This window comes from Molothrus ater, chromosome 6 (assembly GCF_012460135.2).
Source record: "Molothrus ater isolate BHLD 08-10-18 breed brown headed cowbird chromosome 6, BPBGC_Mater_1.1, whole genome shotgun sequence".
NCBI classification, from domain to species: Eukaryota; Metazoa; Chordata; class Aves; order Passeriformes; family Icteridae; genus Molothrus; species Molothrus ater.
In genome coordinates, this window is record NC_050483.2 from 19073497 (window position 1) to 19092154 (window position 18658).

Consider the following 18658-nt stretch of genomic DNA (forward strand, 5'->3'; position numbering starts at 1 on the left):
TTACAACAGAAACAAAACACTGAAAATGATGAGCAGACTGGGTAAACGAGAGAGTAATGTGCCCTTGTGTCGTGGTTTAAAGCCCAGTGGGCAATTAAATCCATCCACCCAGCTGTTTGCTCAGTCAGCCTGCCCCTCACCCCCTGGTGGAAGGGAGAGGAGAATCAAAAGGCTTGCAGGTTGAGATAGGAAGAGTTTGATAACTGAAACAAAAATAATAATTAAAAAAAAAAACAAAACAAAAAAACCCTACCCTGATGCACAATACAATTGCTCATCACCCACTGACTGGTGCCAGACCCTGCTCCTGAACCCAAGTTGCCCTTCCTCCCAGCCCTTCATTCCAGGTCACTCCCCCAGTTTATGTACTGGACAAGACATCCTATGGTGTGGAACATCCCCTTGCCCAGTTCAAGTCACCGTTCCTGCCTATGCTCCCTCCCAGTTTCCTTCCTTGGTGTACCTTTCTTTCCTTAGCGTACCTCCTCACTGGCAGAGCATGAGACACATACAAACAAAAAAAATCCTTGACTTCAGATAAACACAACTTAGCAAAGTCCAAACCTTCAGTTTATTATCAACATTATCATCATTTTGAACCCAAAATACAGTGCTGTACCAGCTACTGAGAAGGAATTAACTCCATCCCAGCTGAAACCAGGACACCTTCCTGCAAAGAAGGTAATGATGTTGTGGGCTGCATCAGGCAAAGAACTGCCAGCAGATCAAGTGAGGCAATCCTCCCCTCTGCTCAGCACTGGTGAGGCCACAACTGCTGTGCTGTGCCCTTTAACAGGTCTTGGCGTCATGGAAAATTACTCCTTTGTCCCAGTATTTAATTCAGTGACAATTAAAGCTGAACAAATTTTTATCTAATATATGTCCTCCCAGACCAAGAGATATAATTAATGATGGACAGAAAATCAGCACTGATACACCAGGACCGAGGAGCAATACATCATTTTCAATTCACTTGAAATGGAGTGATGTGAAAATAAATACGGTAACATAAACTAATCTGAAGAAGAAATATAGAAATCCTGGAATCAAGCATGTAAGTAGATTATTTTCATTTGTGCTGTTTTAAATTTCAAATAGATCCTAATACTCCCCTGAGATCTGCTGTTAGAGTGGCTAAAGAAAGCCTTACACATAATCTGTTTAACAGGTAATATGGGCTTTCAAATTACTTCAGTTCACCATACTGAAAGCAAATATGATGTAATTGCTACAACCGGTTAAACTCATAACTTCAATAATGTTCTGGGAAAAGGAACGTATCAGTATCGCGCACAAGCATTATTTATATTGAACAAGAATGCCAAACAAACATCATAGGAAAGCAAAACCATGGCCATATAGACTGTGAGAGCTGCTTTGAAGCAGTGGTTCTGCTGCTCCTGCCCTTTTGGGTAACTGAAGAATCTTTTGACTAAAACCTTACGAAGCGTTGATTCTTCAATTTAGGAGCCCAAATGGGTGTATATATTAAAAGGGAGTTTTTCTGTGTGGCAGCCAATTTATTTGTGAGAGCAAAACATGTGTGATGGGATTGGTGCAAACATTGGATTTCCCTATAAAACCTATTATTTTTGGCTTAAGCAAATTTTTGTGGGCTTGTTTGTTGTTTTTTCCTGAAATGAATATAAGAAAGGCTATCAGTGGCTTCAGTGGATTACACACTGGATTTTTAAATCATTACTGACTCTTGTTATTTAGAAAAATACCAAGGACATCTCACTGTGGAAAAATCAGGTTTGTTTCTGAGACTTTTCAAAACAATGGTTGAATTCTCGGTCACTGAAATAATTTAGTTTTGCTTAATGCAAGCTGGTAGAAAAAACGTATGATGATTGTCAAATTATCGTTTGCATTAGTATTTATGTAGATAATATCATCTGTTTATAAACCCCTGATCTCCTCTGACCCTGGAGAAATAATTTTCTTCATTGCCATAGAGGTAAATATGCACAAACTGGCAAAATTCCTGCAAGCACTGCAGTGCATCTTCAGATTTTCTCAGCAAAGTAGTCTATCTATTTTAGCTCATTTTTAAATTGGACATCTCTGTATGTCACCTTAATGTGGCTTAAACACGCAAATTAATCTGTTGATCCTGGCAAAGAAGAATCTATTTTCAATATTTTGTGTTACCCACTTTGCTAGGCTCTATTACTATTGTCATTCCCTTTGCTGCTGGTTGTGTAAAATTTTTTTTTCTCAAATGCTGTGAAATTATTGTCACTATGTACACTCCTCCTCAAGCCAATGGGGCCACATACATCAGCATAGAGCACAAAATCATTTATTTACTCCTCTTTAAAAGTGCTGTGAAGGATTTTTGCAACAGTGACCCATCCAGTTATTTCTAGTTGCAGTAGAATATAATTTCCTTTCTCTGGCCAACATAGTAAGAGAGAGCTGATGAATTAAATTATTTAACTACATCTCTTCAAATCAGAAAATCTATTTTGGAGGAATGGTTTTGTTTGTATTGCACAGATGAATATGTAGGCCTACCCTTTGAAGGAGAAACTATTAAGCTCAACAATAACATTTCTGCACTGATTATCACTGCTTTGCTTTCCCGTTTAATAATTTCTTCCATTAAGATCTGAATATTCATAAAGGGGAACATAAATGTAAATGCATACTCTTATAAAATCAATTCAGTTTCTAGGTCAGAATTGCAAAACTTCTTAAAATACAGAGTTCTAAGTTGAGTGATCCCTGGGAGGGATTTATATCCACTTTGCTTAGAGTGCTCAGGGAAATAGATATTCTTTGCTCAGGTTTTGTGTTTTAAGCCAGAGGAATTGGGGAAATAATAAAATAAAAAGAAAGAATGTTGTAAGTAATGGAAAAGGAAATTCTTTCATTATGGTTGTGATCTCATGGGTGGTGGAAAAGCTTCAGTCATTGCTGCTTTGGGAGTACATGTCTTACAGTCTGCTAAATGAGGGGAGAAATAATCCTATCCCCATCAGTAACTCCCTCTCTGACCATGCATTCTGTGCAAACACAGTAAATGGGTATGCCCTGAAGTGCTGTGAGAAAATAAAGTGGGGAAAAAATTGTCTTTCTAAAAAATTATTTTGACCACGGTGATAAAGGAGGGATCCTGTTTTATACTATTCAATATTTACAAGTGTCCCAAATCATGAAGACACATTCTCGTGTATATATCTAAAGAAAAGTGAGGGCATGCAAGAAAATTCTTTGTTTTAATTTTTGATTTTTACTTAATCAGGAAGATAAAAGGGCAACAGACTGGGAAGAATGTTTCTCTGAACTAACATGTTAATGCAGCTTCTCTTTTTTCTCTTTTGACATAATTCTCCTTAATCCAGTGAGTAAATCAGAATAGTAAAGAATTGTTCCATTGTTGAATGACTGGAAGCACAGGCAGGAATCACAGTACCGTCTTGCAAAAGGTGATATTATGAAAGGTAGCAAAGAATAACGTTTCAGAGGTTTTTTAGGAGGTAAACAATTGTCTTTCTCTTGGAGAATTTCTTTTTGTCTTGAGCACTTTTATTTGAATAGTATGTGTAGTCATCCAGGGTTTTTCAGCAGCTGTTACAAATAAATGGAGCTGCCTGGAGTATGAAATAGGCACTTGATGAGCCAGGATCATGAGCCATTGATGACTGTACAGGAATACAGGAAGCTGCACTCCATGGGGAATGTGACAGAACATGTCTCTGTATTCAGTACCTGTAATGTGCTATCAGTCATTGCAGATAGCTTGAGGATTACCACATGCTGAAGTAAGGTTGCTCACTGTGTGGAAACAGCAGAGAATATGGATAGCTCACTGTTGAACACATCTTCTCTTAAAAATTTTAAAGAATTTTTCAAAGAGAAGTTATATGGGCTCAATTCTTAACCTAACTTCCTGCCAGGAAAAAAAAAAGTTTAACACAAGTTTGGTAAAACCTAAATAAAGACCAAAAAATTATGACCCACTGACTTCTTAAATCTAGGTAAGAATTTTGGGTACTTTTTGTGATGGAAGTGATGAGATTACTCTTACTTGTCTAGGGAGTAGAAAGGGGAAATTCAAAAATTAAAATAATGAGATGTCAGAAGTTCCTTCAGTGAGTTGTTAAGAGGAGTCGCTAGACAAGAATGCAGATTTTAGACCTTTTAGACAAAAGGGAAGATAAGGTCCAAACATGTGCTTCTGTGTAGTTTGTATGGCTACTGTGGCATTAAAGATTCTAGTGAGACACATGACGTAGGGACATTCTCTGTGCTTCCCACTGCACTAAACACTCAGTTTCTGACAGCAGAAAAATGCAGTAATGTGGTGTTGTAAAAGGAAAACTTACTTTACTGTATTTTGAGTCAGTCGCCGAAATAAAGGCTTAATCATTATAATTCCTTGAGCTATACAGGTTGGACCAAGCCACACCTAAGTCCCATCAGGAGTTTAGAAAGCAAGGGGGTTCTACTCTGAACCTTGTGACTCAATGACGGGGTATCCCTTATCCTTTTGCATCTTTTGTCTTTGTGTAAATCATTTTAATCAATGCTAAATCAATTTTCTTTTTTATGATTCATCCATGTAAGCAATAGCTGGAACCTTGCCATCAAGCATTGTTCAGCTGCATTTTTATAAATTTCTGTTAAAATCTCTTTTGCCTAATACCTTTGATAGTGTTTCTTTGAGCAACCCTAAACATTCTTACATGACAAATTGGCATAGTTGGCAGGATCCTAAATGAGGATTCACAACTGATGCAGAGGAGTGTTTCCTTGATTTGGGTTAATGCTAGATTCTAATAAAGTCCTTCAGGATTTTCATGCATTTTTGCTCTTTCTGCTTTTCTTGTAGTTTTGCTCTTTAAATATGTGATGGGGGGTTCACAAAGTTTCTTGTTTTACACACACACACAAACATACATAGTGCATAGAAATATGTACACATATATATACACATATTATACATATACACGTATACTTGGATGACTGCATGCTACTGTGGAGGTTTCAGCCTTTATTTGCATCTTAAAATGAAAATAGATATGAAGAAACCTGCTATCACAACTGTATTTTTTCCTTTTTCTTTTTAAGGATCATTAATATGATGGACATTTACAACCAAATCTATTTCTGTCATAGTTTCTCTCCTTTTAAAAGAAATGTCTCCACAAAAGTGAAACAACATTAATACTTGCACGGGAATTAGCACAGCAACTGTGCTATGAGCACAGAGAAATACAGAGCAATGTTTAAATCAACCAATCCTTGAATGCCAGTCTGGCCCTCTCTGTAATCTACTTGCATAGCTGATACTCTTGTCTCCCTTAAGAGGATGCTGAGAATTTCTTGAAGTTTAAAGTAAATTGTAACTAAAAACCACCCAAATAAGCAAACAAACAGAAACCTAACTAAAAAAAAAAAAAAAAAAAAAAAGAAAGAAAAAAACCAAAAAGAAACAAAAATCCCCAAACCTGGTGTAACACACTGTTCTGCAGCTTCTCATCTGATGTGCAATTTGTTGACTGTAATTGAGAGAGCTCATTGCAAAATACCTGGCATGTTATTTATGACTTTCCTTTACTCTTCATGTAGCCACATGCTGAAGAAAGAAATTATTGGACTAAGGTGGAAGTTGAGAAATAGGTATTTGTTCCTTTGGAAACTGGAGTTTATTTATAAACCCCACACATGGCTTCTGATTCCAATTCAAAAACTTTTAAAAATAATTAAGCAAATGTGCTTGATGCTGAATTAAAAAATAAAATTAATCATTGAAGTTTTGTTTATCCAGAATTAGGGTAGGTAGGAGGTGGTTACATGCAAATGACTACTGATTGAGACAACACTGGCTTAATTGCTGGGTGGAAATGAGTTCCCTGTCCATATCGTGGTTTTTGTCTCTTTTCTGGAGCTTGAGGTGTTGTGACTTGTAGCAGGTTTCTGAATTCTCTCCAGGCTCCCCTTTTCACTGCTCTGCACATCTCCTTCAATTTGCACCTCTTTCTACCCCATAGCCATCACCTGAGATGCAAAATCACTTGTGTCTTTGATTTAACAGAGAAGGCAAGCTGAGATTTATAGTAACTCTTTAGACTTTGGAATTTATTTTCCCCTCTAAAATCTGCCAGGTTTTAGGGCATTCACAGGGAGAAAAGTCAACATAGCATCTGGCCTAGTGAAGCAGATTGGTTTACTGAGCATAATTCTACATTTGTAAGTGTTCAGCCTTAGGCATAGGTTTCAAGTCCTAAACAAAGCTGAACTTTACAACTGAAAACAGTTGTAACTGGGGAAAACAACCTCCTTGATTTTAATACTTCCAGCATGGAACCACACTTCTAAGACTTGAATTGGTATCTTATTCTCCTTTTATTGTTATCTTTGAGGTCATTGACAGATACAACTGGTTGCCTTTTGGGTTGGTCATAATTTTTTTGAAGACGGGCTGAACATCTGAATTCAGACTGCTTTCCATGCTTGAAGACTGGCTGATAGTACCCAGATCTCAAAATGCTAAAAGGGTTCAAAGTGCCAAAAATGGTGGTGTTTCTCCTGGAAAAAAAAGGTATTTTACACTGATATGGAAAAGGAATCTTTACTCAAACCAAAAATTACTTTTCTAGCTCTAAGAAGACAAATCTGTCTTGAAGTTTTTACATTCAGGAGCCAAAGCCTAATCATAGATAGGATCAAATTCTGGTTCATTTTGGGACTATGTAGAAATAGGGGAGGCACAGGCTGAAACAAAAAATCTGGTGAATTTGAGTCTCTGTCTGCAGGAAAGAAGGGCTGAGGACAGTATTTCTGTGTAAGCCTGCAGTCTACCTCAAGAAAAAGGAGCAACCATCATGTGAACTTCTGTAATTCCCCCTTTTTTCCCCCCTGTTTTCTGTAACTTCTCTTGTGACTCCCAGATGCTTCAGCGTTGCTTGTATGACTAGTGTTGCCTGGCTGAAACTGTTCATGAATGACCCTTGTCAAGAGTCATCTGAAGAACATTATATAAGTACATTTTGTTTCAGATCTCTGTCTCTCTAGACTTGATATTTTCAATGACAGCATTTCTCCTGACAGATCTTTTACTTTTTCCTTACTCTAATACCATACTTATAGCAAGAGATCATTATATATTTCATGTTTCTGAGCTGCAGCTCAGAAGGGATTCACTGACCTCAGCAGAATAATGCTAATAAGAAAAGAATGTGTTCAGCCCAGTCCTCATTCCCTTGTTTCAAATCCTGTGTGCCTCTCATTTATAATTTCTTTCCCTCTCTACCTCTCCACTCACAGGTATTTCTGAAACGAGTCAGAGCTGCACAGTTATTAATTCCAATATTCCTTTAGCACTGCCTGCATTCTAAAAAGCAAATATTATTTGCAAAGTAATAGCTCAGCATGTAAAGCACTGACAAATGTGTAATAATAGCACAGCAATGAGAGTGTACTTGACCTAGGAGATCACTATATATGTCTATGAGAACTCTTTTGTACAAATGTTTTTCTTTAAAATGCCTGTGTCTTGAACTCTCCATTCAGCCATGCATCAACCCACATGTTTTCTCTGTGGTAGAAGCAATTACTGAATCTGTGAGGGAGTAGAAATTATTCTAAGATCTTGATCCTGTGAGATTCTAATGGCATTGCAGAGCCCAGAGCATAATGCCCTCTTTCCATAACAATGGCACTGAGTGGAGTAAAGTGAAAATAAGTTGGTGTTTCTGTTGGAGTAAAAAGAAAAGTAAGAGATGATTAAAAATGAATCTTATAAATTCATACACAGACTATTCCTAATTTTTCAGTCAGTAATTTGCTACATACTGACAATATCTAATCAGGGATGTTAAATGGATAACTGAGAAATGTAAAAGTAGGGTGCCTGTGAGATGGTTAATAACACAAAGAGAGAAGAGATGGGTTAAAATACAAATGTCCCTTCCCATAAAATAATTAACCTGTGTTTCAAGAAACAGAAAAAGCTACTAGCTGAGTTTTAGTCTGAAAGCTGTATGACTGAAAGCACCCCTTGTCTGCAGCAAAGTCTCTGAGGAGTGGCAAATGCTACCATGGTGTGACTAATTCCTAGTACTGGTTTCAGTGACTGCTCAGATGTTCCAAGTACAGCACTTGAGATGTGGGATCCTCTTAAGTGAATCAGAGTCATAGTTAAAAAGGTCTAGTCATTTCATCTATTTCTCTGCAGGGGTGAGCATATTCTCAAAAGCTATTCCACCATGGAGCTGGTCTCAGAACAGGACCTTTCTAATGTTCAGATTTATTTCTTTCCTGTCTGAATTTTACCGCTTACTCCCGTTAAGCCTCAGGAGAAATTTTTCCTAGTCTTGCTTGGCTTCCTAGACTTGCTTCCTGCTTGGCAAAGAATTTATTTGGCAAGACCAAAATCTGTTACTGAATAGGCTTTACAATCTGTTGGCTTTAGGGTTTAAATCTGTTACTGATTTTGGCTTCAGTTGAAATCCATACCTCTGAAATCCTGCAGATCCTTTCCAAAGAAAAAGAGTAGGGAGGTGGGGAAAGCACAGACAGCTCCTTTCATACAGTCTTTCTTATCTGACAGGTCACAAGCTATCTTACAGGTGACTTGGGACTAAATCCTGCAATGAGATGTTCTTTAGGTAAGCTCACCTCAAGGGATGAGGGCCATGACTTCAGTTTGCAGTAGAAGAGGGCGAAGAGCTGTACCCAGCTGGTACTTCCACAGCTGTAATTACCAGGTATGTAAAGACAGGAGTTCCTGAAAGCCATAGATCACTAGCAGAGTGTAGCTGGTCCTAGCTAGTTAGGCTTATCTGCAAGGCTAATTAGCTCATAAGCAATGCCAAACAAGTGAGGCTACAACGTTTTCAGCTCTGAGGCTGGCTTGGCTGACAGCAGGCTAGAGCTGCCTTTGCTATGCAGATGTGCAAATTCATGCTAAGCTGCCTACTCCCTGAAGGAAGGAGGATCTGGATTCTCACACAAGCGTGTCAAACAAAGCCATCAGCCACAGGTTCAGCTTCTCTCTCTGGCCTAACATTTCTCTGTTTAAGCAAAATGGAGCAACTTCAACGTGACTGCTCAGGAGACCAAATGTCCCGTGGCAGCTGTGCCTGGAATGTTTATAGCGGGTAAAGGCAGCCTCAGCCCCCTTGGGCATCCAGTAAGGGCTTCTGGCTGCTTGTGACTAGCACTGTGTGCTGTATTTTTACACTCTTATTTCTCAGGTTTCTATGAGTGCTTCAGTTAGTTCTCTAAAGCTAGAAAAAAGTGTAAAGTATTTTGGAACTGCAAAGTTCAGGAAGGACTGGGCCATGTGAACTGTATTTCAGATATATCTGTCTGTACAGAACTGTGTGATTAAGAAGAGAGGAAAAACTAGCTAGACTGGGATTGAAGAACCAAATTTGAATAGGGAGTTAAAAAGGAATCCTTAAATAGTTGAGATAAGCTTCAGTATCCTTATATCTGTATTTGAACTAGACTCTTGAACATTCATAGCCTATCTCACATCTGTGCCCCTTGAGACATGCCTTGTATAATTCATCACTTAGGGAGTAATATATTTGTTAGAGATCATGTTGATGCAGATCTGTGCTTCCAGGGCCAACTAATACCAAGCAGTGACTCTCCTCCTGCATATGGGAAAGAATCTTTGCAGAAGTGCATCAACACATTCCATTTTGTCTCAAGACTCTCAAAAAACTGTGTAGTATCATTCACTTTCTGTGGTCTTGTCTAGCAGTTCCTGCTTGCTAGATTAGGGGTGTGTGGAGTTTATTATAGTACCAGATCTATCAGACTAGCAGAACAGTTTTTTATTCCTTCTATTATCTCTGCCTCTCTACTCATTCCCCTAGGGAAAAATTTCATTAAATTATTGCAACAATTATGGAAGGGTTGCTTATAGAAAACAAAGTGAGGGGGCTATGAACCTCAGATAAATCTTCATGTGTACAAACTTCTTTATCTTAATGTGTCTTGCAAAGGGCAGGAAGAGGGACTTTGTACTGCTGAGACTTTGGGTACAATGGACAGCAGATTAACTACAGATTCTCTTGCTAGTTTTCATATCCATTTGTCTATCACTGAATTTGGTCTCATGTATCTTTGAAATATCTGGTGACTCAGACGGAGATAATTTCTTGTAAATTCAGTGCAAGTTGGCTGAAGCTTTAACATCTGAAAGAGTCTTAATAGCTTTCCAGATCTGACTTGTTCAAAAAGCTGTTCAGACATGACCTGCTTAATTCTTCCAACTCTTCAGTAAAATATTTAGACAATATAAGTGATGTTTTAGAGGTGAACTAATAGCTTATAATGTATTTATTGCCAGTTGTATTTCTGCAAATGAAGTGGTTGTGAACACATCGCAAATATTTTAGACAAGCACTATTCTGAAGAATTGATAAATTAATGAACAAATATTTTCTTTGTCAGTGAAATTATTGGAAAAGGAGTTTCAAAAGGAGTTTTCAGGAACCAAAAGATGATATGGAGTTGTTTAGCTATGATGATCATGTCATACTATGTAATTTGATGATTACTGTATTTTGCTAAATCACCAGCATAATGTGAATTTTGTAATGTACAATTGTATAAAACACTGAATTTCTTTTTCTCTTTTTTTATATAGAATTTCTGTCTGGCTAATATCTGTTGCTGATAGATCCTGTCAAACATCCCTCAAAAGGTAACCCAAAAGGACTGCAAGTGAATGCAAGCACATTTTCAAAATCATATTAAAAATAATATTTTTTCTTAAATTTAGTTAGTCATTGTCACTCAATATTTCTAAAGAAAAGAAAAAAAATAAACCAAATTTTGGTCTGTAAGAAATGTACATTTTCAAACACAGCTGTGTTGTTCTAGGTATGGATTTCTTGCTAATGAGAGAAATTTAATCCATAAATGAACTTTTACCAACTATGTAATAGTATCCCAAATGAGTGTTTATTTTTAGTTTCTAAAATGTTGGCTTTCATTGTTACTTAAGCCAAGTTGTTGAGTAGGCAATGAACGTGCAGTCTAGTGTGACAATTACCAGTTCCAAGAAAAACCTCATTGTCTGGTAATAGCACTCAGCTCCTCCCTTACCTATTTCTATAGCAGAAATTCAGGCACATGAAAATGTGCAAAACCAGAGTTTCTGCCTCACTAATTTGATGAATTCTATTTTCTGTGCCTCTGTCCCAGCCTCACACAAATCTCCTGCCTTCAGTCACCCAAAATCACCTTCCTTTTCTTGTTTACACTACAGAGAAGGGAACTTCCCTCAGAAGTCCTAGGATTTTCTACTTGACAATTCCAACACACCTTATGTAGAGGTCAGAAATAAGGCTCCAAGGGGAAAAACTGGGAAGAGTTTCCTGCCTTGTGCATTCTCCATCCATGGAGGGGCACTTAGTGCCACCTGGACATGAAACAGCTCCTTAGGCTCCCTGTCTTCCAGCTGAGCACAGGGAGACAGCGCTCCTGGCTTTGTCTGGGCATATCCAGGTGGAAAGGATCAAACCTTAGGACACAGGCTGCTGCTGTTTCACCAATTCATTGACTCCTGGTGATGTTCAACCTGCACAGCTTACAGGGTTTAGGGGGAATGCTGCTGATGTCTGCACATCCAACAAGGCAAAAGGACTGCCCATTTGAGGAAGAAGGTGCCACTGGTGGAGCAATACATTCCCTAAAAGTATATCAGGGCCAGACTGCTTTGTGTGTATTTTAGCCAGTGAGTTCAGCATTTCCAAACCTAGCACTGCTGTGCCTATCAGCCTCCTCACCCTCTTCCTGCTATGATGTTTGCAGACCTGCACCTTCCCTCCTAGAGCCACGCTGGAAACAGCTGGAACCCTTGCCTCTGAAAACAAACATGCTTATTATGGTCTAAAATTAAGATGCTTTTCCTTCCCTTCCACCTTTCAAAGGAATCATAAAACTGACTAACAGGGAGACTACTGAAATTTAGTAAGTTTCTGTTTATATACACACAGGGTCTGGTTTTAGCACTCTTTGTAAATGAAAAAGATAGGCTTAGCTGCTCATTCCCACACTGCTATGTTTAAGACACAGTCTAAATGTGGATATGTTGTGTGTGGCTATGGCAAGAGTGGCACAAACAAATCTGGTGTGAACAGAAATTGTTCCAGCTAAAATTCATGGTTTACTTTCATTAGATAGGAAAATATTTTATCTGTGGATATAAATCTGATATAACCCCTCTATCCTAATATATATGTATATATATATATATATATATATATATATATATACAGGGGAAACACATAATGCAGTAGGCAGAGTTATCATAATACAGATACTGGGACTGAACTAAACACTGTTTGCAGCAAAATAAATGAAAAAACCTCCCATAACTTTGAATGGCTTTGGTCAGGTTTGTATTAGTCACAAGGGCCCCTGAGCATTTATCTATATATAACAGTTAACAGTTTGGTTATGCAAATATGAAGTGTTTCCTGAGTTTCCTGAATGTTTGCCTTTTGTAAAGCTCACCTGCTCTTCTGGGGTTTTAAATGTTTGATTTAATAATTCCAATATGCTGTATGAAACAGAGAATGGATGAGAAAGAATGGGGGCTAAGAAAAAGGAGAAGTTAGTGGAGATGACAGAGAGAAGTCAAGGTAGAAGTCATGAAGCAAAATCAAGTAGAAGAAAATGGAAAGACAGCAGGGACGAAAAAGTACATCCGGGAAGTGGCTTAGTATAAGCTTGATTCACCTCTTGTATAACTGCAAACAAAAGAAATGAAAGTGGGAATGCAGAATGCTGAGCACAAAGAGGGCAGCTCATGCTCAGTGTTCTGCATTCCCACTTTCATTTCTTTTGCTTGGATGCATCAGTTCCAGGCACTTCTTGCTCAGTGTGTGCTGGGAAGGCCAGCCAGGGGAAGGAGGGGCAGAGACAGACAGAAATCACCTACAGGGAACAAGAGTGTGCCCTTCTCCCCTCGGTTTCCCCTGTGTTCCCCCATGCCCAGCTCCGCAGCTGCTGCTGACTCAGTGGGTCACCGATGTGCTCTGTATCTCTGGGACAGCTGGTGGCCCTGCTGGGGGCACTTGCCAGCTCCATCCCCACCAACAGCCCAGGGGGAACAGTGGTGCTGCAGCTGTCTTGTGGGGTCTGGGATGGGATTTGCTGCCTGTGCAGGGCTGGCACACGAGGGCCAGCCAGGGACTACGTGCGCTGCTGCGGTGGAGCTGGGAACAGGAACGATGGTGGGGCTGCACGGTCTGACAGAATTCCTTCCAGGCAGCTTGGGCCATGCCGGCTCTGGAGGCTTCTGCCTGCCTTGGATTAGTGAGTTGTTTAGGGATCTGGGGCAAACCAGTAAAACAGGCTGATGAATCCACACCGTAGGTGCCAATCTGGGTTGCTGCTTTTTTCAGGAGTAAACAACTAGGAGCCATTGTTCATCTTCCTAACTCTCTGCAGGACACAGGCTGTAAATTACATCCAGGAACAAAAGCTCCATGGGAGTAGAACCGGGCGCTCAACTTCCCAAGGGAGTGCTTTGCCCTCCAGCCAGAAGAGCAGCTTTTCTTGCTTCAACCAGCACAGGCTCTTCTTCTGCCTTCCCATCAGCACTCAGAGCCCAGGAAAAGTGTGCAGTTCAAGATTTGCCACACTGGAGCATTTACAACCGTTGCCATTATAAAACCTGTTTTCAGAATTGACAATGAAAATTAAATCTACTCTGAGATTGAACCCAGTCTGAAATGCAGGAAACTAGATTGCAGTCTAGGGACATGGAGGAAATCTTATTAAAAATAGCATATTTTATTGATATTACAGATAAGTGGGTATGAAATCCTCCCTACTCCCCCAAATCTGATTTTCAGCCAGTCTCACAGATCACTCTGTAGTCTACACAAAAGATACAGAGCCATGACCAGAACTACCTAATGACATTTGTGCTTTCTATATTCACTAAGACCAATTGCTGTTTAACTCCCCATAACAAGCTGTAAATATTCACAAAGTTATGCTCAGAAAATTATTTTTTAATTAAAAAAATAGTATTTCTGCTGATAATAGAAAAAAATTAAAATTAGGAGCTGTGTTTTTTTAGAAATTTTGGAAATTTGTCTTTCAGAAGACAAATGCCAGCTGTTTTCACAGAAACAGAATTCCATTCTACCCTTCTTTCAATTTCTCCCATTGATACCTTTTTTTTTTTTTTTTCCATCAGAAGTACAGGTTCATTCAGGTACATCCATTTTCTTGTCTGTCCACAAAATAAAATCTAAATATTCATTCTAGGGAGAGGCTGTGCCACTGAGTTCAGTGGAATTTTGGTCTTTCAATTAAGCTAGGCCAGAATTTCATCCTGTATGTGAATTCCTTCAAAAAACCCAACATTTATATCATTGTAAGCCATGCATATGTTTCTAGGACTCCAACATATGTATTCCCTATTAGGATTTTTATCAAAATTAATTAGTGCTGCCTACAGTTCACATATGTGATACAATCACAAATTAGTTACTTTGGTGCTCCTGTGCTATATTTTACCATCACAGATTCAGTATTCACTGTTTCAAAGGCATCATAGAAAAATACTCTTTTAAGTGCTGGCTGGGGTTTTATCCTTTTACAGTCTTATTGTTTCATTCTCTTTTGAAAACTTAATTCATTAATAATTTTACAAATTTTTGGTGCCAGTAGCTTCTTGTTGCCCAGGAAGTAAGCAAATTCCAGATCTCAGATATTTAACTGGACTGACAGGCTCAAAAGGGATGCTCTGCTGCATTTCTTCAGCTGAAGATTTGCTTCAGGATTTTTCTGTTCCTATGTAATAAGATTTTCCCAAACAAAAGGAGAAGTTACATATTTCTTACAAAGAAATCCCCCAAACAAAACCAAAACAAACCCAAAAAACAAACCCCCAAACCCAACAGTTTTTCCAGAGTCATACATCTGCTTGGACTAAATTTTCTGAGCAGCATGATGCCCTGCAGCCAGGCTAAATTTGGACTGCTGGCTACCTGAGACTGACACAAGCTGACCACGTTTGTTTGGGAAAGCAGGAAATTTTTTTGTGTCATTTTTTTGTTGGAATGCACATCGTGTTCTAGGCTGCCATGCAGGCAGGCTGATGGCACGAGGAATGGCCAAACTCACATGTCACATACAAACAGCTCATGAACTGGTTTTGTGATTTATCACATGAAATGATGTGATGTTACCAATTATTTTTCTTGTGTAGATCTGTCTTTTCCTTTTGCATTAGTTACTAGCACCTCCATGCACGTGGTCTAAATGAGTCTAATCTTAGCCCAATTTTTCAGGGCAGCAACCAAGAGAGTCTTTCCAAAGCAGAATACCACCCACCCTTGCTGAACACATGCAGAAGTATTGAAAAGACTGAGATGAATAACAAGTAATATTTTAGTATCTAGAAAACAACCTTTTCATATTCAGGTGTCAGAAGGGCTAGAATTAGAAACTTCAGACCATGAAGAGACTAGGAATTTCCACTCCTAGTTACCTAAGACTCTGCCTCTATCCCTAAAATGGATGTTATTCTCCCTTTACCTGTGCCAAAGAAAACTTTTTATTTTTTAAAATTCTGTATCATTATGAATCTAGGGTAATAATGAAGAGGCAATTTATGTTAATCAAAAATAGGACTCAAAATTTCCTGAATTTTAATTAAATGTTTAATTATTCTGTGTAATCCATAGGATGTGAGTTTTAAAAGTAACTTAGCAACTGGAGAACAAGATATACTTAGTAAGTTTAAAACATTCATTAACTGTGCGCCAGCATTTTGAAATCCCACTAAACTTTATTCATGGATTTTGATGCCAAAACATTTATAAATGTACAGGATTTCACAGAACTATTTCAACTTCCGCTTTAGACAATAAAGTATATAGGAGATTGTTTTTTAACTGCTTTTAAAGTAATTTCTTTAAAAAAAGGTAGCATATTTACTAAAGAAAATGTGTTTTATCCATAATTTCAAAGTTGCTAGCTTCATAATAAAAAAGATTCCCTATATTTAAAGGAAAGATTTTTACTTTAACTTTGTCCCATCAGATAGTCTAGACCTGTAGGAAAAGCCTGTTGGAACCTGTTGCTAAAAATTTGGCTGGTTGAGGAAAGGATAGCCAGCCATCTCTAAGTCAAAAGGCAAAAAAAGGGCAAAGTCCTGAAAACCTCTTTGTGTGACCTTCTTGTGCCTGTGGCTGGAGAGACTTGTCTGTACTTTTCCATTGTTTGTGCTAACGGAGATTAAATTAATGAGAAACTTCTTTCAAGTGGGAAGATCGACAAAATGGTAATCTGATATAGGACTATTCATTCCAGATTTGGCAAGGGAAACTGAAATCAGGGCTATTTCTGGCTGTTGTAAAAGGTGAGAAGTGCTGGCTTCTGTGATCCCTGACCAACCCCTCATCCTATGGCACAGGAACCACTGTTCCAATTCTCCAGCTCTAAAGAGAAGCCAGTGTGTGGAGACACCACGGGAAATCTCCAAGGCACACAAGACACAAGCCTTTTGCTTATCTACAGAGGCCTTGGGGTTTTCACCAGGGGTTTCATGAAGAGCCAAACAAAACCACACACTGCAATGAACATCTGTCCCTGGAACTGAGACCTTGTCTGAGCCTCAAAGATCTTGTACCTTTTCATCCTGTTTCTCTGCTTTCTGAATTGGGAATAGGAGGAAAAATTCCTTCTGTACCTTATGCCATCAACAGAATAAAGTATCAGCCTTAGTCCTCAGTATCACTCCCTTCTGGCACTGGAATTATTCACTACTTTTGCTCATTTATTATTCTTCTTGGAGCAGCCTGTGCAGGGGCATCAAGGTAGAAGGAGCTGTGGGAAACTGAACAGCCTCGACTTACCTTCTGCATGATGTTGTCCTCCAGCAGTGAGCAAAAACATTGCAGAAAGCTTCACTGCAGAGCAGGCATTTTACTTGCTCTTAACTGAACCGCACAAAGAGAAAATGGTGAGATAGGAATAAATAAGCAAAATATTTTTGGGAAATATCTAGGCTGTTATAGATGCTTTACCAGGGTTTAGAAACTAGTGCTTTTATGTTCACTTGGTTTGCAATAATGAAGAGATTTTAAAATGCAGGATGAAAAGCTTATAACAAACAGTGCATTTCTGAGAGAACTCAGGAGAGATTACACAATTTTTCCTACAAGAACACTAAGTATAACTTTTGACTAGACTAGTGTAAGAAGAGAAGGTTTAGTGGCTCTTTAAAACTCAAGTGTGCCTGCTTAGTCAGTCCTAGCTCTCCTTCCACTCCCCCTTCTTCTGCTGCTGGGTAACATTTGTTGCAATATGGGTGTGACTTTTGATGGAGCTTCCCCCTCCCAGTTATGTCATTACTTCAGTTCCTTTGAATCAGAATAAAAAGTGCAGCAAACTTCAGACTCATTGACTGCAGGCTTAACAAGCGTCGGGGCTTTTCTTCTTTCTGCAGCTTGCAAGGATCTTTGGATTTTGCAAAACAGTTCCAAGAAAACAATGGCCAACTTCTCCTTATGGACAGTTTTTGGATTATGTTTGCTGAAGCTCTGTCTAGCAGAAACAGGTAAGATTTTTTATGAATGAAAATGCTTAGGATTGTTAAGCTAATGCTTCAGACAGCAAGTGTGCTTCTGCTAGACAGCGAACAGCTTTCTTGCAACTTTTATTTTTCAAGTGTTATCAGAGATGTTTCAGAAGTGTAATCTCATTTGTGCTGGTCTGTACAATCATGGAAAGCTCTGTATTGCTTGTAAAGGGCGATTCCAAATCTGTAAAAAGTGAATTGCAGAACGTTAAAGAATGAAGTTTAAACAGGAACAGAACTACATTAGGGAATTCAGAATGGCTCTGGTGAAGCTCAGTTCGACAATGTGACTGCTGTTCCAAACGCAGTTTGCTCTCCCTGCTCCCCTCCGGACTGCAGCGAAAAGGGGGGTGGAAGGAAGGGGGTGAGCCCCCCCAGCTTACAGCTGCACTCTGGAGTTTACATCAGCTGAACCAACAGCTGAAACAAACTGCATTTGGGCACAGCCTTGCTGAACAGGAGAAAAACTGCAGGGATCTCTGCTGAAATTTGGAGAGCTTTTATGCCCAGCATGCTTCCTTCTGACTTTCTAAGGTCTCTCTGGGGCTGACTGATGAGCTTTTGGAACAAAGGGGGTTAGAAGTGACAAAGTTCAGTTGTGTATCACTTACCTTCCTGCAGCTTGGTTATCTGCTTCAAATATTTGTATTTAAAAATCTAAGGTTAATACAGAGAAAAAAAAATAAAAATTGTATGTCCGAAGTGAATAAAAAAAGCTTTCAAAACTTTACATGGTGCAGGCTCAACCATGTTTTAGGGGAATGATCATACTTTTAGCAGACTCTCACTGGGACTGCAACTGCCTCGAGGCATTTTGTGGTTAGGGATAACAGTTGTGCTTCTATATTGTTTTTGTACTTATCAGTTCCAGAGTCTAACAAAATGCATTTTTCATGGCCATTGTCACCCAAGGGCTGCGTGTGTGTCTGTGTGTGTATAGTAAATATGTGTCTCATTTGCTTGAGCAGCAGGGGATACTTCTTTTCATGGTTGCAGCTCTGCCAGGCTAGGAATGGGTGTGTCAGGGGGAACAAGTTCCCAGTGCTTCTGTGATAGCTGAAGCAGTGTTGTAGCTTT

At 39.0% G+C, this 18658-nt stretch overlaps 1 protein-coding gene across 1 annotated transcript in view; it reads left to right on the forward strand.

The window, feature by feature from the left end:
* The first annotated feature begins 8645 nt into the window (after positions 1–8645).
* The window catches only part of CD44 (CD44 molecule (Indian blood group)), a 60976-nt gene continuing 50963 nt past the window's right edge, over positions 8646–18658 (forward strand). The window contains exons 1-3 of the mRNA XM_036385056.1: positions 8646–8720; positions 10619–10675; positions 17450–17560. Coding sequence (XP_036240949.1) covers positions 17494–17560 — 67 coding nt within the window. The 5' untranslated portion in view covers positions 8646–8720; positions 10619–10675; positions 17450–17493. The remainder of the gene's footprint in view (positions 8721–10618; positions 10676–17449; positions 17561–18658) is intronic.